Source organism: Poecile atricapillus, chromosome Z (genome assembly GCF_030490865.1).
Source record: "Poecile atricapillus isolate bPoeAtr1 chromosome Z, bPoeAtr1.hap1, whole genome shotgun sequence".
NCBI lineage: Eukaryota > Metazoa > Chordata > Aves > Passeriformes > Paridae > Poecile > Poecile atricapillus.
Genome location: NC_081289.1, coordinates 99975805 through 99996734, shown reverse-complemented (window position 1 = coordinate 99996734; position 20930 = coordinate 99975805). Strand labels below are relative to the sequence as shown.

General features: G+C 44.5%; 1 protein-coding gene across 1 annotated transcript in view; it reads left to right on the top strand.

The window, feature by feature from the left end:
- The window catches only part of TRABD2A (TraB domain containing 2A), a 77450-nt gene that overhangs the window by 7319 nt on the left and 49201 nt on the right, over nt 1-20930 (top strand). Inside the window, exon 2 of the mRNA XM_058826442.1 lies at nt 674-1234. Coding sequence (XP_058682425.1) covers nt 674-1234 — 561 coding nt within the window. The remainder of the gene's footprint in view (nt 1-673; nt 1235-20930) is intronic.

Genomic DNA, 20930 nt, shown 5'->3' with positions numbered 1-20930 from the left:
TGTGCAAGCACTGCTCAGCAGTAACAAAAACGTCTCTGTATTATCAGCACCGTTTTCAGCACAAATTCAAAACTCATACCAGCTGCTGTGAAGAAAATGAACTCCACCCCAACCAAAACCAGCATGCTCAAAGTGGGAAGTTCACCCGTGATGCTGTGCCACCTTCTGAGTGTGACAGCAGTTTCTTTGATGAAATGTGCATTCCTGTGCTGAAATGAGAGGTAAAAGTGGGAGAAACCTTGCTGTCCTGCTTTGCTTTAGCAAAGTGATGCCAGTTTTTGACTTGATGAAAGGCAGAAGTTGGGTAAGTGGTGTGCTTGAATCATGGCGTGCTAGGCCTACGCTCTGCTGCTGCTTTTGGCAGATACCCAGATAATGTATCAGGTGATGCTACTGTTGAGAGGATGCAGTGTTACCTTTCAGGAGGAGAAAGCCAATGCCAATATCCTTATGTTTTTATTTAATGAAAGTGGAATTTTTACTGCAGGACCTGAGAAAAACAATGGTCAAAGAGGACTTTATGTGAACAAAGTCACTTTAGGAAAAGTCCATGCTGGCAAGCTGCTGAGCCAGGTGACCCGCTGGCTTGGCACCATGTTTTCCTTAAGCCCTCTGCTGCAGTGGCCTGGCATAAATGTGTGTACTTACTCAGCTGTATCTCCCTCTCTCCCAGCAAAATGAGCTGAACTCCTTCCTGTGGACAATCAAGAGAGATCCCCCATCTTATTTCTTTGGCACCATCCATGTCCCATACACACGTGTCTGGGATTTCATCCCAGAGAACTCCAAGAAAGCCTTCCAGCAGAGCCACATTGTGTACTTTGAGCTGGATCTCACTGATCCCTACACCATCTCGGCTCTCACCAGCTGCCAACTCCTGCCACAGGGGAAGAACCTCCAAGATGTGCTGCCCCATGACATCTACCGCCGGCTGAAGCGGCACCTGGAGTATGTCAAGCTCATGATGCCATCCTGGATGACCCCAGATCAGCGGGGCAAAGGGCTGTATGCTGACTACCTCTTCAATGCCATTGCTGGCAACTGGGAGCGGAAGAGGCCGGTCTGGGTGATGCTGATGGTGAACTCCCTGACAGAGGTAGACATCAAGTCACGAGGTGTGCCTGTCCTGGATCTGTTCCTGGCCCAGGAAGCGGAGCGGCTGAGGAAGCAAACGGGCGCTGTGGAGAAAGTAGAAGAGCAGTGCCACCCGCTCAATGGGCTAAACTTCTCCCAGGTGAGGCGGAGTGGTGTTCTGGGTGCCAGGCTAGCTGCTGAGCTGGATATCGCAGCAGCAACAGCATGGGCTGGGGCGTGGGGTAAGTGCTTTCTACCCAGAGACTTGTGTCTGCTCCCTGCAGCCCCTGCCTTTGCCTGCATCTTCAGGAGAATTTGCTAGCACAGGAGATCAGGCCAGAAATGAATTCATCCAAGCTCGGCCTGGGAAGACCCCCTGATTTCTTCCTTGGGTATGTTCCACCCTCAGAGACACTGGACCTTTTGGATGTGCTTTCTGACCCTGACTGGGCTGCCCTTCAGGATCTCAGGGCTGGGCCTCAATGTCCAAACTTGATTTTGTAATAGCAAGTTAAAAAGAAAGGTGTGATTACTTGGGGAAAGCAGGCATGCTGTGAGTAGTGCTGAGAAGTAATTGCTAGTTGGAAAGCGACACAATGAATATCTTGATGCCCTCAGAAATAGGGGCCCAACATCCACACTGGGAAAAGGGAAAAGTTGGGGTTTTTTTGTGTTTGTTGGTTTGTTTTTTTTTTCCCTTCGTTACCAGGGAAGGGTCAGCACAAGACAGCTTTCTTCAGGGAGCTTCACAGACTAGTACAGGCCCTTGTGCAAATGCTGTTGTATTTGCAAACCTGTTGGAGTTCAGCACTGTGTTCATGCAGCAGAATGACCTCTATGTTGTCCATGGGTTGGATGAGGTGCTTCTCTCTGAATAAAATACACCAGGCAGTAATGTCTGTTGTTGTCTCTGCCCAGTGGGATCACAGGCATAATGTTGCTCTCTCATGTGTGGTACCTTCACTGCAGGGCAGTGCTAGTTTGGGGAGTGGAAGTGGCATTTGCTTAGGAATAATCAAGACCTGCATTTTGCAGTATGCCCTAGTAGCACAAGATGGGAGGACCTTTAGTCATAGGGCTGGGGAGTTTTGATTGATGCTCTGCTCTCTCCCCTGCATCCTGAAGCCTGTCCTGTCACTGATGTACAGTTTGGAAGGGAAGGAGGAGAAGGGAGGGCGGGGACAGCAGCTCAGGACAAATGCCTGAAGTGTCTGAATGCTGCTACCCCAGACAACGATGGTGGGGGGACCATGGTGCAGGGAATGCACAACAGCTCATCACCTGAGCAGTCTTTAACTGCAGGCAGGGCTTCTTCACTTCTCTTTTCCATTGTTTGGAGCTGGCAACCTGTCGTGGTTTTAAAGCAGTAACTAAAAGCTATTTACTTTTTTGCTGTGAGATATGGATTAGAACAAGAGCAAAACAGGCTTAAAACTTAAAAGGAAATAAAGAAAGTTTATTAACAAAATTACAAGAATAAAAACACCAGAATAAACTTCCAGAAACCCTTTTTATCTCCCACTACCCAACCATTCCCTCATTTACATGACAACATAGAGACAAAAAACTTTGTAACTTTGGTGTTTAAAACAGTCCCAATTCCTGCTACAGTCTTTTCATCAGCCTTGGTAGAGAAACAGAAGTCTTCTTCTGCTAATCTATGGAGTTTCTCACAAGAAAACTATTTTTGTTATAGCTTTCTATTTCTCTGATGTCAGCTGCCCGGAAATCTGTCATCAGAGTTCACTCCTCCCATTTCACATCACTCTGAGGTGTGTATGGGCCATGAGTTTAGGGATGTCATTTTAAGGAGGAGTTATTCAAAGGCAAAAGTTCTCTTCATCTGTCTCTGTGAGCTGCGCTGGAAAACAGTTTTCTCATTGCCCCCAAGGCTTCAAATCTTCGCTTCACTCTGTTCCAGCACCTCACTATATCACAATTACTCTATTTTTTGCTCAAAATCCAAACTTAGAACACTCTATTCCTCCCTATATACTCTGTAATGAATTAAAGGAGTTTTTTCAGAACACTATTGTCCATCTCCATAGCTTTAACAGAAAAATATTACAGCTTATAAAGCATCTCCTTATTCTCTACCTCTTCTGAAGCTTAACTCTTTTCTTCACTGTTTTCTTCATGTTGATTGTCTCTCTCTCTCTCTTTCTGTCTCTCTGGGAAAAAGGAGTAATCTGTATGTTTTATCCAGGTAATAAAAGAATTAAAGTCTTGGAAAAGCTGCAGATGTTTATAGTGTCAGGTTTCAGTCCAGCAGCAGAAAGTACAAACTAAGCCAAGCCGGCCGGCTCCGTTTCTCTTTCTCCCCCCCCCCACCTCCGTCCTCTGCGGCCTTGTCCGGCCTTGTCCGGGGGGAGGCCAAGACAGAGCCTTGTTACCTTGTCAGAAGCAGGAAACACAAAAAGAGCAAAAGAGCTCTGACTTCTCATCTTAAGGGGGTGTTCACAAGTTGATCTCACTTTTCAATGGTCAAAACTGCTGTCAATTCTTAGAAATGACCGATAATTGGTCAGGAGAAAAGACTCCCATCAGCCACCAGCAGCTTCAACTTCCTTAGCTCCCAAAACCATCTTAAAGGTAAAGTCACCCCATGACACAACCTCATTTGCATCTCCAATCTTTTGCTTAACACCGTGCTTTGAATCCTTATGCTGTTGCTGTTTGCTCCCAGCTAATCTGGGAATAGACTGGGAAGTCCCTTCTTTTCCACCACTTACCTGGTTAAGGATTTATAGACATTATTGCCCATGTTTTTCTTTTGCTGGCATTGCCCCTAAAGTTTATCATGATAGAAGTGGAGGCATGGGCATTTTTCTCCACTGCCTTGTAAGAAAGTGGTAGGGAGACTGAGAAATTTTGATTGCAAATCATGTCCCTGCTAAGCTCATGTAAGTGTTGTCTCTTAGGCCTTCTTTCCTCAAAGAGCAGCTGTGTTTGTGCTGTTTTGCAGATGGGATAAATACCAAGTGATCCATAAAGCTGCATGGGCAAAGGACACAGAGCTGCAACATCCAGAATTACCCAGCCTTCTGACAAGGCCAGAGAGACAAAAACTGCAGGAGCAACTTGCCTCTAGTTGGGAAAATCATACCCCGTGTTTGCCCCGAGGTTAGTGGAGGTGTGCATTTGCATCACAAGGCTGCAGCTCCTCCCATGCCTGCTCACTTTTCGGGGAAGGAGTGTACTGTTCCTTTACTGCAGCAGCTACAGCACTGCAAATTCACGCCTCCACTCCTGCCCACTATTGGATTTCCAATACAGGCAGCTCAAGGAGAAGGAGAACCAGAGGTAGATGATTTCTGGGCTTCTGAGCCAATTTCATGGCTGTTTCAGAAACTGACTTGTGAACTCTTGTGGTTGGCAATCATGTAAGTCTTTGACTTCAGAGCTTTCTTGTCTGTTTGTACAGGCAGTAGAGTTAATTAGGTGTTTAACAGAAACCAGACAAATAGGCTCTTTGAAAATTATTTTCTTTGGTGTGATGTTCTTTGCAAACTCCCATTACTGGGCCACTCCTGTGACTGCTTTTCAAACAAGCAAACACACAGGCATGACTTAGAAACTTAGGTTGGGAAAAGTGGAACAAAATCCATAAGGAATAGTCTAACACAGTACAAGAAATATCATAGAAATATCACAGAATGGCCTGAGTTGGAAGGGACCTCAAAGATCACTTAGTTCCATCCCTTCTGCCATGGGCACAGACACCTTTCACTAAGACCGGGTTTCTCAGAACCCCATCCAACCTGGCCTTGAACACTTCCAGGGGTGGGGCATCCACAGCTTCTCTGGGCAACCTGTGCCACTGCCTTACCACTCGCAGTAAAGAATTTCTTCCTAATATCTAGTCTAAACCCACTGTCTTTCACTCTGAAGCCATTTCCCTTTGTCCCTTGTAAAAAGTCTTTCTTGTGGGCTTCCTTCCCATACTGGAAGGTGCATTACAGGTCACCCCGAAGCCTTCTCTTTTTCAGGCTGAACAATTGTCTCAGCCTTTTCCTATAGGAGAAGTGCTCCTTTCTTTTAATCCATCTTGGTGGTCTCCTCTGAGCCTACTCCAACACATCCATGGTGCTGGGACCCCAGAGCTGGATGCAGGGCTCCAGGTGGGATCTCACCAGAGCAGAGCAGAGGGGCAGAATCCCCTCCCTCCCCTGCTGCCCACGCTGCTTTGGATGCAGCCCAGGACATGTTTGGCTCTCTGGGCTGGGAGTGCCCATGGCTGGGTCATGTCCAGCCTCTCACCCTGCAGGACCCCCAGGGCCTTCTCACAGGGCTGCTTTTGACCTGTTCATCCCCCAGCCTGTGCTGATGCTGGGGGTTGACCCAGGTGCAGCACGTGTCATTAAGTCTTGTTAAACTGCATGAGATTCCTGTGGACCCATTTGTCAGGCTTACCAAGGTCCCTCTGGATGTCATCTAGGGAGATGCTTTTTTTTCTTACAGCAGAACTACAGAGAACTTATTTACTTAGCAGAGAAACAAGGTCAGTGTTTTCAGTTTGTTTCTGCATAGGGTTTACTCTTTCTTTCACATCACAAATTATTCTTCTGGCTGGTAAGGCAGACTCCCAAGCCACTTCCAAGCCATACACTGTTACTAGCTAGGTCTCTGTTCTAATCCATTCCATTGAACAAGGCCTTGTTGGTGTATGTTATTGCAGGTGAAGGTCTGGAACAGTTTATTGTTGTCTACCTGGGCACAGTGCTCTGTAACTGCAAAGTACAGGCAAACCCGTATTAGTAACTTCCTTCTCCTTATGAAGAGGGAACAGTGAAAAAAATCAAACCAAAAAAACCACCAAAAACGCGCACAACAGCCAACAGTGCCTCTCAAGTGGCTCTTTTTTCTTTGGCTTTTTGTACCAAAGGCTTTTGGTTTATGACTCTCTTATTTTACCTGCCAAGTCTCTCTGTTCTTGCTCAGTTCAGGCTGCTGCCCACATTGCCAAATCATAAAAGTATCATTTCTGTTCAGTACACGATGATGTGTACACAATCTGTGAAATACTTTACTGCCTTCTCAATCCCTCTCGTTCCAAGTTCTGTGCAACTTCAGGAATATATAAAGACTACTTTGCCTCCATGCCATGGCGTTTATTTTTATTCTTTCATGCTGTTTCCATCCTAGTTTGTCTTACAGACTTGTTCTGCCGCTCCACCTTCTTTGCTGGGTAGTGCCTCTCTTGTTGCAATACCCTGCATAGGTCCCATTCCTAGCTGTGTTTGGACTTTTTAGCTATGTACGATTTTCCACTGCTGACTTCCAGCATGGAGTCAGTCTTTCCCAGCTGTTCCTTTCCAGTTATGCATATGCCTACATGTTTGCTTTACTGGGGGCATTAGCGCTCCAGCCCAAAACAGTTTTGCTGCTGGCTTCAGTAGTGTCAAGAACATCAGTTTAAGACTGGCTCAGAAGACAGGCAAGTGTTGTTTCTTGTACTGTTCCAGGCACTTGCTTTGGTGCACTAAGGTGGTGTCCAAGATGGTATTCCTCACAAACTGGTCTCTGCTTGAACACAAGAATGTCTCTTATGTCCCTTTGTATGGACCTATGGCTAAGTGTGTAAACACTGTCCAGCCATCACGACTTCCTAGCCATGACCCTGGCCAGTTTGGCTTCTCCAGTACTGGGACACTTGGTGAAAGATTCTATTACCTGTTCTTGATTTGAGAATTGTTTCCCCACATGACTTTCCTGTGGTCATGCCTTGTCACAGCATTCTTCCTAACTGAGCATCTGAATACATTGCTGCATATTCAGACACAGTCTTCAAAGATGCTTGGGATGCAATAGGAAGCCAGTGGCCAAAAGGGGCTGACTGCTCATGAAATCCTGTCTCCAAATCTGGCACTGAACACTTGAAAGTCTTGTCATTTCCATCTTTCAGCCAGTCCCTCATATAGCTCATTACAGATAGGAAATGGAGCAAAATTTTCTACATTGATCATTTTGTATTAATTAGGACATTATGTGTTTATGTTTCTACTCAAAGAACAGCCTTTGCAAGCAGCAAAGTGCTGAGAGATTCTTGCTTTTCCCAGCACTTCCAGGTTCTGGATCACTAACTTAAGTCTCTCAACTATGTGAGAGCTGTAGACTCCTGCTTTGCAAATACAGCCCTTCTGACATAATAGTAGCATAATTTTTGCTGCTTAAACCCTGTGCCCACTTGGGTGAAAGGACCACCCTTGATTACCCCTTGTACAAAGTTATTATTTAGGAAAAGCCTTTATTTGTGGGGAAAGTAGGAAGCAAAGACACCATTGCTTCGTTACATAGTTTATTAGTTGGTTTGGATTTTTTCCTGTTCTCAGGGATGTGATGCCTTGAAACCTTTGAGGTGCAAAAGGTACAATATGAAATTGGTGAGATTTGTGCTAGTCATTTCAAGTAAAGGAGGTTTTTGCTGTACTTGGTTGGTCAGTTACAATAGTGGTCTTTAATTTCTGGGATGATGAGGCCAGTTTTGGCAGTTTCCATTCACAAGATCTTGGTTCAGGCTCATCTTTGACAATGACAATAATTGAGATTCCAGAAGAAGGAAAAAGCAAGGAAAGGCACATAGTACAAAATCTGAAAAGAAGAGATTAAAATCTGTAATTTAGGTCCAAATTTGGAGCACAGCAAGGCAAAGAGCCGTTACTTGATGAAGGAGCTGACAGAGGAGCAGACCATTTTATTGCTAAACAAGGTGGATGGGACACTGCTTGCAGTAACCTGCTGCCCCACAGGTGTAACTTCCAGGCTTGTTAGGACCAGCCTTCTTTTCTCAGGTGATGGGAACATCAGGGTTTGGTGCACATGAATTGGAGCTGGAACAACTGAAGTGATCCTATTTGCATTTTTGGCTGCTGTAGTCTGTGACCTAGATTTGTTTTTGTTTTCGGTTTATATGTAGACAAACCTGCAGACTCCACTTCTAGCTGTCAAGGATGGGGAATGGGCTGGCTGGTGGGACTGAAAATAACTAAGGCTTTGCATATTCATTGAAATAATTACAGTTTAATTAAGACCTTTTTACCTCTCTGGGAATTTTAGGGTTCTTTCCTCAGTGAAAGTGGCATATAGTGATGATAGGCCGTTTCTGCCTTCAGAAGGGTGGGGAGTTTGTTTCAAACAGTCTGGGCTCTGAAATCCCTTGCACTTGCACTCTGTATGCCTGTCAGCTAGCTGGATTTTGCCATCAAATATGTCCTTAGCTAAGCATATTACACAGCAGAAACTGAATATGTCAGGTGGCACATGTGGCTTCTTCTTGCCCTTGCTGCTTCCAAGGAGGTTCCTTGCAAGTGTCTGGCTGCCAGTTTTACAGTGTGAGCATGCCTGTGCACTTCCCTTTTCACTCAGCGAGCAAGGGCTGGGCAGTGAAATGTGTGCACTGCTCTGAGCTCTCTTGTGACTGGCTTATCCTGCTAACTTCTAGCAAGTGCACTAGGCTGGGTTATCCTGCTGTCCACTGGCAGGTAGTGCTGAGCCCGTGGGCTGGTTGGCAGGTGCACTGCATGTCACTTGAGATCCTCCAGCTCTGGGTGAGTGCACTGTTGCTGCAGAGGAGCATAGCCCTGTCAGCGGGCTGAGGGGTGCCAGGCATCAGTGGCCACTCAAGGTAACACACAGAAGCTTTTTGGAAAAGCTCAGCCAAAAGTAAGGAGTGTGTAGCAGGGCAGTGATAATGGCCTTGGTGTAATCAGGAGTTGGGTGCCCTTGTGCAAAGCTTTGTTCTGCACGTTCTCAAGTTTTGACAGAGTTACAGTGATGGATCATGGTGGTCTGATGATGTGGCTCTGTCAGATGCCTGATCCCAAGAGCTTACTACTTACTGCCATTACAGAACCCAAAGCATGGGACTGTAGCTGCCAGCTTTTCCCTTGGACAAAAAAGTTGTGACCGGTCTGGACACCTTAAAGGCATATGCCTGCAGAAGCTGTGGAAGACAGCTTCCTTTCACACCTTAGAATTGGACTGCAGTCCTGTCACCCACCTTCCTGTTCTGAAGACTGAGTTCTAGTTTTCATCAACAAATTCAGATGAAAAATAAAGTCCAGCTTTAGTTTTCATCTTTTTGATTTTGAGGGTTTGTATTTTACTGAAGAGCCTCTGCTGTACTTGCGTGAGCATTACAGCTGTAACCAGTTTGTCCTTTAATGTTCTGTTTGTTGAGCCTGTCCCAGAAGTGCACATTTTCTGTGTGCTAACTGTTGACTGAGCTCTTCCCAGGCCTAGCAGCATCTGTCTTGTGACATGGCAGTCCTGTATGTGCTTGGTGCAGTGGTATTGTCACTGTCCTCATCCTTCCTTGTTTCTGCATCTGTGTTTGGCTGTGGTTCTTTCAGGCACAGCGGTTTTCTGAGCGCTCATGCCAGGGGCTGTCAAAGTCCTTTTTACTCACAGAGCTTCCCAGGGAAGAAAAAGTGTTGCTGTTGTTGTTGGTCCAGTCTCTGTTTGCTCCCTAGTTAAGGTGCACTTGCAAGCCAACTTACATGTTCTTTCGCATCTGCATTTACATTTTTAGGTCTTCTAAGTACTGTTTCTGTTCCCCATGTTTTCAGTATGTGAAGTGTTGGTTTTGTATTTTTATAAATTCCCACTGCCATACACTCCCTTGAGAAAACTGTTCATTGATGCTGTCTTATTGCAGAAAATGTTATCAAAGTTTTTGGAAAGGGTATGGTTTCCATTATACTTGTTGACTTAAAATTACTATATCATACAATTATTTACAATAATCTTAATGAAGGCCTTTATTAGATAATTTGAAGGATTGATTGCAAGTAGGATCAGGCTGAACACAGTTTTAAGATAACTGGTTTTCTGACCTAAGGCAAAAAAGAAAGAGTAGGAATAATTCTTTATTTTTGTTGATAATGGAGAAAAGATTGGGTTCCTCAATAAAATTCTTATAATCCAACAAGTTTAGCAGCCATATGCACATCCACACCAGACGTCATCCATTTCTAGCATGCCTGGATGAAAGATGCTCAGACACCAAGGTGTGTGAACAGTTTCAAAGGGATTGGACAGATGGATGAAGGATAGTCACACCAGGGAATCTCATACATGTCCCAAGTGCCATCTCTGGCTCAAGACATCTTTTAGCCCCTGGCGGCTTGAGTTGAGGGCAGGTGTGAGTGGAGGAGTTGTTCCATAGGTTGTAGGCTTCTGTTCCACTGGGCAGATGTGGAAAGCTTGTTCCCAAAATGAAACTGAGATGGACTTGGAATCTGATATGTAATGGGTCAGCTGAAGTCAGCTTGGCAGTGTCCCTCCCTGCTGGAGCATTCATTCAGATGGCCACGTGTTCTCTCTTTTCACAAAACTTACCTTTCTTGAGCATGCAGAGGTCACATGTGAACAGACGAGTATGTGGGGAACAGTTGGCTGTGCAGTCTTAAACCAGGGAGAGGTTTAGGAGGGTTTATCCATGGATCTTGAGAAAAGTCCTGTCAATTAAGACCAAATATGTAACAGTGTTTAGTGTGCAATTAACTGGGATGTCAATCCTGTCCTATTACTGTTTGAGGGAAGATTTAGGTAACTAACCTTTTTCATGTCTTAGTCTCTTTTTTTAAATCCGTATTATCAGGATTGCTAGCTTCAGCCAGGACTCAGATTAATCTTTGACAAAAATAGTTATACTCCCTTGACCTCTGTGAAGTCAAGTCTGGTAAATGCATTACAAGACTGTTCTAGCAAATAAAATTTTATTTTTTTAATGGCAGATTTTATGTGGTTTTGTGTGACCTGTTTTGCCTTTTGAGTGTGTTTGTTAGCAACACATAGTGTTAGAGACTGGTTTGCATCTTACTTACTCAAACACTTCATTTCTATAAGGATTATCAGTGTATCCCAGTATCTCCATATTCCCCAGAATACCCTGATAACCCAGGATACACCGATAATTCCCCAGCACCATGTGAGAAAAATATTTATATGTATTTTAGGACCATCAGGCTGTCAAACTTCAAATTAACTGGGTTTGCAACTGTGCATCAAATCTAGCTGAATTAGCTGCAAATAAATCAGTGCTTCCAGGTGCTACTTGATGCAAGCAGCAAGCCTTATCCCATTTTCTCCAAGGTAAAAGCTGAGATTCTGGCTGCATTTGCTGAGTATGTCTGGTGGATAGGTATGCTCACACTAGCCACTTGTAATAGATGTAGGGAGCGACCCCAGTGAGACATGGTTTGTGGGGAGAATATCGGGCCTTGTTGCCGTCTTGAGAGTACCCCAGGCAGAGTTAGCCCCTCTGCCTTTCAGCTGGCTCACTGGGATATCACACAGGATGAGCCATCCTGCTGCCACCGAGGACGTGACTTTCATGGTGTGCTTTGCTTGGCTGAGTGCACAAGCCTTTTTTCACTCCATGAGAGAAGTCAGCACAGAATAGTATCATACAGTTCCTTGTCTTTGGTCTTCCGTCATCTTTTGGCATTTTGAAGAGCTCCCTCCAAGCTTAGGGGAAGTGTTTTGTTTCTCATGGGAACATATTGTATAAATAACACCAGATGCTCTAAACTAGCAGGAGAGCTGCAGCCCTGCTCTGGTGTGCTGCTGGAGGTATGCCAGCACAAAGTGTTGTTGAGAACTCTGGTGCTGACACTACAGTTCCCCTGATTCAGTGTAGGCCAAATTTTCACTTGTGTCAGGTAAAAGATTTACCTTTGTTTGGGGTACTGAACTAACTGCTTAAATATTTTACTCACTGACAAAATTTCATCTAGACATTGTCCTAAACTTCTTCCTCTCCAACTGCAAACCTTTGAGTCCTGGCTCCTGCACACACCTAAAGAACCAGGTTAAAAAGCAGGTTTTGGTACTGATTTGGACTTGTTTTGCTGAGGGGAGCTGGCTAAATCACTCAGATACTGAAAATCCACTGGTTTCTTCCCACATTTTTACCTCTCTGCTTTCTGAAAGGCAGGTAAGTTATGTCAGAATCCATTGGTAAAGAAAATGAAAGCAGCTGAGCTTTCCATGGTTACATAGGATCAACACAAAGCTAATTCCCCAGTGTTTCACTAGACATCTCACTCAGGGCTGTACAGCTTTGGGACCTCTGTGGTTGATAGACTAGACTAGAGCTGTCTCAGCAGGAAAGACATGCCCTTAGTCCCTGCTAGACAAATCTGCTGCTGTTCTGAGCTCAGATTTCAAGCTCCTGCTTTATCTTGGCTAGAACAGCCCATTCTGCTGGGAATGTGCAGCAGTTTGATGACCTGATCAGAGCCACAATTTTCAGATTGCAGAATATTCAGAGTTGGAAGCAACTCACAAGGATTATCAAGTCCAGCTTTTAAGTGAATGGTCCATTCAGGGTTGAGCCATAACCTTGGTGTTATCCGCACAGTGCTCTAACCAAATGAGCTACCTATAGGGTCGCCTGTGATAGCTAATGCCTGTAATCTTACACAAGCTCCCCTGACTTACATGTATGCCTGAGGAAATTCCTGCCCCTGGAGTTTCAGGGTATCTACCAAAGTGCAAACAGATCAAACATACCTCGGTAGCTCATTGAGAGAGGAAATAAAGTCCTGTCAACTGTTGATATATTTAGAAAAATGGTCTCTGGAAGTTTTTAGGGCTGAAATAGTTGCAGATATCCTGAGATGAGGTGTATCTATACTCTCCTTGAGACCAGAGTGGGTAATATAGATAGGTAATGTACCTTTCAGTCTTGTGTTGGCCTCTGCATTTCCAGTTTCACAGCAGCCTGTGTATATGGCTTGACTGTGTAAAATGCGGGCATGACAGGAGTGGTTGGAAGCTTCTAACAGGCATTTCTGATGAAAGAAATCACATGGTACAGCCTAAGTCTCAGCTCCTGTACAGTCTCTGCTGCTCAGCCAGTGCACAGTAACTTGTTATGCTAGGGTAATTTGATCACAAGTTTTGCTCCTGTGTGAATTTATGAGGCCTGTTTATAAAGATAAATGGGCTATTGTCATAGATGGAGTCCCATGGGATACACTGCATTTTTGTAATGTTAAAAAACAAAGTAGCTGCAGCCATGTTTTCTAGGCAGGATGAAATGGAGAAGGACAAGAATATGAACCTCATGTATTTTTACTTGCTTTGAAGCTGTTGGTAATTGAAAAGAAGGCATGGAAAGCTCAAGGTTTTAGCTGATCAGCAGTGATGTTACCAGTACTGCACAGTGCATGGGTGAGCATCTCCTTGAAGCTTTACCAGAGAAGAACAAGAGAAAAATCCTATTTAGGTACTTCAGGTACTTCAGCACTCTGAGATGGCTATTCACCTAAAACACATATGTGAAAAACACTGTCTAGAAAGTATTGATGCTGTCTTGGAGTAATGCAATTTCAGACCGACCTCACCCAGGCTAATAAAAAATGAATTAATCACTGAACTGAAAAGGATGCTTGCTTAGATACAAATAATAGTGACTGAACTTTATTTTTATGTGAAAAGAGAATATATAGTCCCAACCAATAATAAGAATGATTGGTACTCTAAGGAGTGGGATCAGTTTTTTGAAATGGAAAAGAATTATAGGCCAGATAAAGTAGAAGGAAGAACTTAAGTATGAAATAGGAATAATAATTGGGAGTTGTTCAAGAATCCTGATTAGGTTGCTGAGAAACCACAATTCAGCATTTGCAAAGACAAATTTTTTTAATTTTGAAGAAAGCTGGTTTGGTTAACAAAGGAGATTAAAGCACCAAAAAACCTCAAAATGCAATGAATAGAAAAATAAAGCAAGCAACACAAACAAGTAATCTGCAAGCAAAGACGATGGGGGAACTGAAGGGTACCAGTGAAGAGCTTTTGGGCAGCAGATTTGAGTAATAGAAAGGGATTCTTTAAATGTATCAGGGATTCCTGAATTCCTAGCAGTGGTGTAGGCTTCATACTGACCAGGAATGAAAAAGCATACTGAAAAAGCAGTGTCAGAAATAATCACTATTTATTTTATGATGTTTTGAAAGGGAAAGACCCTGTATTTGTAGCTTGTTTGTAAGAGAATGTTTGCTGCTCTGCTGACAAATTGCTTCCAGTATTTAGGAAAAATGTTAAACGTCATTGTTTTTAAATGTTCAAAACAATGGTTAATTTGCAGTCCATAATTTTTAGAGACCAAGCCAAGGAGCTCTTTGAATCATTAATTGCACTTGAAAACATTCAGGGGAGTGGAAAAAAAAAAACCTACTGTAAGAGCATTTTTCTGGGACAATGAGGGAGTAGCCTGCCAATCTACCCAAAGTTCATTTTGGTCAGAGCACAGAAAGTCTGACAAGCTCTGCAGCTGGTGAAGAATTGATGGAAGACAGTATTCAGTTTTCCCTGAATAGCAAACTGGCTTTGTCAGAGTCTTCATATGAGTATGATTTTTGGTAATAATTGGTGACATAATTACACGTAGCTTTGTCAAAAGCTTGGCTTTGTTCCTGGTGATACTCTGATACAGGAGTACACACCAGACAAAATCAAAGTAGCTTATTTTAGGTAGCCCAGAGTATTTGTGTGTTCTTATGAAACAGCTGCATATGGGGAGTCATCCTCCACCAGTGAGTAGGGAAGCTAAAAAATCTTGTAAAGCTGTACTAAAGGTCTGTGCTCCTGGCCCTGCATTACTCAGTGGCTTTGTCAGTGATACAAATACTGCATTAAGTGTTGGCACAAGCATGGAGATACTGTGGTTGGAGGGGATGTAAACAACAGGTCAGCTGTGGGAGCAGAGCTGAGTCACCTGAAAAGCAGGGTGGGTCTGGTGCTCTTCTGTGCAAGGCTGTACATCTAGAGCAAAGCACAAATATCAAGCTAGCAAGACTGGGGCCTTGTCTGGAATATCCTGGTGGTGCAACAGGCTTGGAAGCTATCACTTAACAAGACTGCCAAGCTCAGTAGTTCAGCTGAGAGGGGATACACAGTCCTTAGATGAACAATAGGAGTAAAGGAGAAATGTTCTGAGGACCCTAGTGCGGGAATGCTGCCTAGTCCTGAAGTGTCAGCACTTCAGAGATCATTGAAGAGCTGGATATAGGCAAGGAAAGAGCTACACCATTATTCTGGAACCTGAAGACCATGCTTTTATAACAGGAAAGTAAGCAAACCTGATCTGAAAAGTTGTGTCCAGAGGAACAGACAAATCATTCCTTGAGTTTGGTTGGGTATTTGAGGCAGCAAGACAATATAATAAATGCTGTATGTGTGGTGGCCTAGATGTTGAGGAAACATGCTATCAATGTAATTGGTCTCTAGTGCAGGCAATTAGCCAGTTTAACAAATTTCCTCAGGACCTAGTAGAGCTGCCAATATCTAGACTTTAAGTTGCCACCAGATACCTCTCTGAAATAGAAACTGTGACTAGGTAGCTGCTGATTTGTGCATGGTATCAATGTACATTTTGATCTAACTGGCCAGTGACTGTCTTTATGCTAATGTGAAACCAGATTTTTTTCTTACAATGAGGGATAGGACAATAAGATTTTCTAAAATAGAGGTACTGTGACTTCAGCAGGCAAGAATGGGGTGGCAGCTGCAGGTCAAAGCTGTGTGCTCTTTGCTGAGCTTTTAGGAATATTTAAATGAATGTTGAGAAGCGGGGGTCCTGAGGTACAGGAGGCCCTTGCTAGCTTGCTGGAAATGCCCTCAGGCATCAGCTCTGTGTGTGTGTGTGTGTGTGTGTGTCTGTGTCTGTGTCTGTGTGTCTCTGTGTCTCTGTGTGTCTCTGTGTGTGTCTCTGTGTGTGTGTGTGTGACGGAAACCAAAAGACTTGTAGGTCTGCATGCAATGAAGCAATGCCTGCAGAGAAAGATTGTTAAGGAGCAGGCACCACCTCTTCTGGACTCTGTTTACCTGCTTAGCAAGGAATGAAGTGGGACCTTAAAACCATAATACTGCCTGGAAGCCCCATTCCTGTCTCAGCTTAGTCAGGAATGAGCCACTGGTGTTCAACAGCACCTTCATCTCACTAAGGCCTTGCCTTAACTTTAATGGTTTACATCTGTTCCAGGACTCTCTAAGGGGCCTGTTTCTGTCTGGCACAGGGTAGGGGATGCCCACCAGAGTGTGGTAGATGCAGGGATGCATGACAGGTGGACAGAGTGCCCTGTGAGCATGTGGTGTGACACTGGTCCCCTCATATCCACAGAAGCCCTGGCCATACCCTGTGCTGTCAAGTGTGGGGCTGGGAATTTGGTAAGTGGTAACAGCCTCAGCTTGTCATTGATGTGTGGCACTGAGTACAGGGAGCACCAGACAGATGAAGAATGATTTAAAAAGCAGCTGTGTTTCCAGGTACCCTTAATTTAAGGCTGTCCTGGAATACTAGACACTTTCCTGTGTGCTATTGTTAAGATGGCTTGTCTTGGTTCCCAGAGCGGTGCTTTGTGAAGGTTACTGGGACAGCAACAGTGCCAGGAACCCTGTGATGCATAGAGGTGGGAAACTCTGGCAGCAGTGGTGATGGTAGGTAGCTGAATTCACTTACTCCTCTTGTTCATACTCTCAGTATTTCCTCCCCAGTTGAGGTTCATACTGTCTGAGGAAACTGCAGCATGTCTACATGGTGGCACTGTAATTAATTCTCTGGGAGTAATCTAGTTTCTTTTGCCCAAAATTTGGCTATTATTTTAGGCTTGTCCAGTTTGACAGTAAAAGTTAAAATTTCCATCTGACCAGAGGAATAGTTGGAGCTCATTACTACCATTGCAAATCTGCTTCCAAAATGTCATTGTGTTGTCACTGTTACAGATAGCATTGTAGTTAGGTGGAGGTATCTCTTCTGTTCTCCCCATGCTCAGTGAGGATTGGAGACCTCCAAAGACATTGCCTTGCTTAGGTAATTTTCTAGGTAGTGTCTCAAGGCTATTGTGGCGGTTTGAAGACCTGTCTTGAGCATATCTACTCTCTGCTGTGGTGGATTAGGGAAGATGGGTTGCCTGTATTGCTGGAGCATAATGTTTTTGTAACTTCCAGAGATCATGGGCTTGCAGGGGGAAGTCCATGGCACTGCTTTCATGTTCCATTTACCATGTATGATTGTGCACATGCAGCTAAGCAGACATCTAAAATTTAGATTAATTATGTCCTATAGCTCAGGAACATAAATGAATTAGAGCTTGGTTTAGCTTATAAAGTGGTGCTAGGCCATAGGTTGGACTTAATGATCTCGAAGGTCTTTTCCAACCTAGTTAATTCTGTGATTCTGGGTGACTATGAGAAAGGAGAAGCAGGTGTTTCCACATACCATTGTCTTTAGGAGATGTATGGTCATCCATAATTATTGCTTCTATGTATCCTACCAGCAATACCTCTCTGGAAGGAACCACCCTGCAGGCTTTTAGCTGAACTCAGATCTGTGGCTGTGGTCTGTCAGGGAGTGCAGGACTGGATGCTGGCATAAAGCAAGTTCTCAGGCAATGCAGTGGAGTGATGGTGGTGGTGACTCAGTAGTATCTGCCTAGTTTACACTGTGAGGCCATGTGCTGCCTTCTGTTCTGTTCTTGCTCTTAATAGAGATGCTAGGGATCACTTGAGAGCCTGTTGGTTCAAGCAAGTCTGTGGAACTGCTGCATGGTGCTAGACCTCACCAAGTCAGGGCATTTGCCATGTGATGTAGAGACAGAGTGGTCAAGAGCTTTGGACGCAGTGTTAGAGGAAACACACATGTTCAGTACTGCTTTCTCTTGAGCTGTGTTTTCTTCTTTCCCAGTCAAAACAGCAGTGTGGTTTAGGGCAGATGTCACTGCTGATAGCAAGAGTTCAATGAAATGCTACTTTGTGTTCACATGGTTGTATTCACAGCAACAACAAACCCCAAGGTGTGTGTGTATAGTCTGAGAAGGGGAGAGATAAAAGCATAGGGATTTGACTTACTCCCATTTTCTGCTTCAGATGGTCGTTCTTCCTTTTGTCCCACATTCAGGGCCTAGTTTTATAGAAGCTCTCAAGTCAGGTCTGATTTTCCTGGTACTATGATGATCTGTATAATCCTGCTGCTGTCGCTTTCTCCACTGCCTCTGAACTCCACAGGCATCAGAAATTCAGTCCTGTTCCTCTTCAGGATGAGCAGAAATCTTTTTTCTTCCCTTCTGCCAAATTCTGGGCTCATGCTATTTTCTGGTGTAAGCTCAAAGGGGAAGAGGTAGAACTGAGTTTTAACTGCATTCCTGCCTGGCTTCTTTTTACGATTTAACGTCAACACTTGGCGAGAACTTTGTTGGTTTGGTTTGGTTTTTTTTCCCTTTCCTGTATTTTTCCTGGAATACACACTGTTATTCACAGTTGGATAGGTCTAATGCAAACCAGTGGAGTGCCTGAGCTCTGATTGTAATCAAGTGAGCACTTTTGCTTCATGTTTAAAAACAAAGGCAACCATTAGGCAAACTTCCCTGACTACTGGGTGACAGGCTTCATCCCTGCAAAAGTATTGCTGCTTTAACTCCTTGCTGTGGTGGTAGCAAGCCTCCTGGATGCTGGTGTATACTGAAGGTTTCTTCCTCCAGAATCTCATGCAGTGTGTGTGATGTCCTCACAGATGGGTGCAGGGCTCAGGGCAGCAGCTCTCCCCATTCGTCTCCTGGCCGCAGTGTGAATGCACCAGGTGGTGGTACAGCCTGCCAGGAGATGACCAAGAATGAAGCCCAGATTCCTGCCAGTCTGACTGCCGTGACTTTGCTACACACTGCGTTGAAAATACCCTCCAGGCAGGACTGCATTCCTGGCTGGATTTGTACATCTGCATGCTCTGCAGGTTGCACAGCCAGAGGTGCAGGGAGGGGTGGGGTAAGGCTTAGGTTTCCACTCCCTGACAGCCCCTTGTGAAGTAAAAAGGAATGCTCTTCCTCCAGCTGGGAAACAGAACAGAACACAGACTGGTGATGTGGGTTCACCACGGTACATGCTGTACATAGTGCCATTTCACTGAAGGTTGAAGAGCTTCCCAGGGTCTGGTGTTGAGAGCTGTGCAGACATTTGTCATCTTCTACCTGGTAGAGGGATCAAAAATGTGACTTGTTTCAAGGCTGGCAGCAAGGCATTTGCTGTAGTGCTTCTGCATTTCTCAGTTATTTTCTCCCTAGCTGAGGGATCCTGTTTTTATATGCTCACCTGCCTTTCTCCAGGACTTTCAGTGACCCAGAGGTTCTCCATGTTGTCACACTGTCCCAGGGCACAATGTAGTGCTTCAGTTCAGAGCCTTTTTCTTCCACTTCATTGTCCCATCTTTTTTTTCCCGGTCACCCATGCCAGGCAGAGGTGCAGTACTGCTGAATAAGGAGGAACTTCTCCTTTGAAGCTGGGATCTCATACGAAATGGGCCATGATCTTCTTCAGTCTCAGCATCTCTGCTTGCAAATGCCTGCCTCTGCACTGTCGGAACTCGAGTGTTTGCATTAGCATTGCTGGTTTGCTTGAATTTCTGTTTGCTCTCTGTTCACATTGTGTTTTAATCCAGCCTGGCACTCCTAGAAACCAGTCAATTTATCACCAAAGGTCTAGCTGTATGTCATAAATGGAAACCTGGAGATTCACCAATGTATGAGTATTCATATTAGGAATTGTAAGTATTACATGAGGTTTTCAAACATCCTGTAGATAGCTTACTCTGCTTCTAATAACATTTGTCCTGGCCAAGATGCTTTCTTCCATCCCTTCAGTCCCCAGAGACAAGTGATTGCAGATTAGTTAGCTGATAGCAAGAACTTTACCCTGCCCACAGACAGTTCCAGCAGAGGATTTTATTGCTGGGCTTTCATAGCTGAGAGTTAATACAGTTGAGAAAGCACTCTTCTAAAAGCTGTACTGCATTTAGTTTTAATGAAGGCAGAAACTGTACTTGCCTCAGACTGATTTGAGTAGAAGCAGTCATCCCTTATCTCTGCTATGACCTCTAATAAGAGTGGCAGGAGAAAATTAAGGTGCTATCTTATTGCTAAGACTCACAGGAATGAAAATCTGGTGAAGTGTCTAGGTCTCAGAGAGTGGTGACTGAAGCCAATCCATTTCTCATCTTTAGCTCCAATCAGGAAGATGATCTTATCGTCAGTCACATGCCATCTTAGCAGTGGCAAAACTGTGGCAGGAAACAACTCTGTCCCAGCATGAGTCAAGCAGCAAAGGGATTGCTAGTTTAGACTTCAAAACTGCACAGCATGAGCAGCTGTGGGAAAATGGGTTGTGAAATGGTTGGTGCAGGAGTGCAGAGGGCTGAAGTCAAATTTCTCAAGGACAGAGACTGTAAGTCTGAGGGATATTGCAAACATTAAATGACAGCACATGATAAGTGGCACGGAACAGCTCCTAGTGTTGGCATCACTGCTTTCCCCTCTGGTTCTCCAAGCTATGTCAGTGGCAGGCACCTAGCGTGTCCTGTAGAAGTCTGGTTGCTCTAAAGTGTTTACATTTCACGCATATCTGGTCCTACTCTTTTTATCTGATGTTCAAGCAACATGTAACCTTGCAGAATTTGGCTCTAAGGTTTTTCAAGGTGGTTATTCTTACGCCAGGCTCTGCCACTGAGATGCAGGGGTGAGTCACTTGTTGTGCATCGCTTCATGTGGAAAATGGAGCAGTAGCTACATAAAGCAATGCTTAACTGCAGAGTTAAAGACACAGGGTACAGCTCGTGAGAGAGATGCTTGATGTTCTCCGTCACTTTTCATATATCACTGCAGGTTTTAGATGTCCAGGTCATTTGAGGTCCCCTGTGGAGAGTTTCACAACTTGTCCTGGTGAAACAGTGAGGACACCACATGGACTTGTCAGCCATGTATCCCCTTGCTGATTTATGGTTATGCAGGGCTTTGTAGACTCACAAGAAAGGCTTGTGTTGGGAAGAAGCAGACAGGTTGGGGTGTTAAAAGATGGGTATGGGA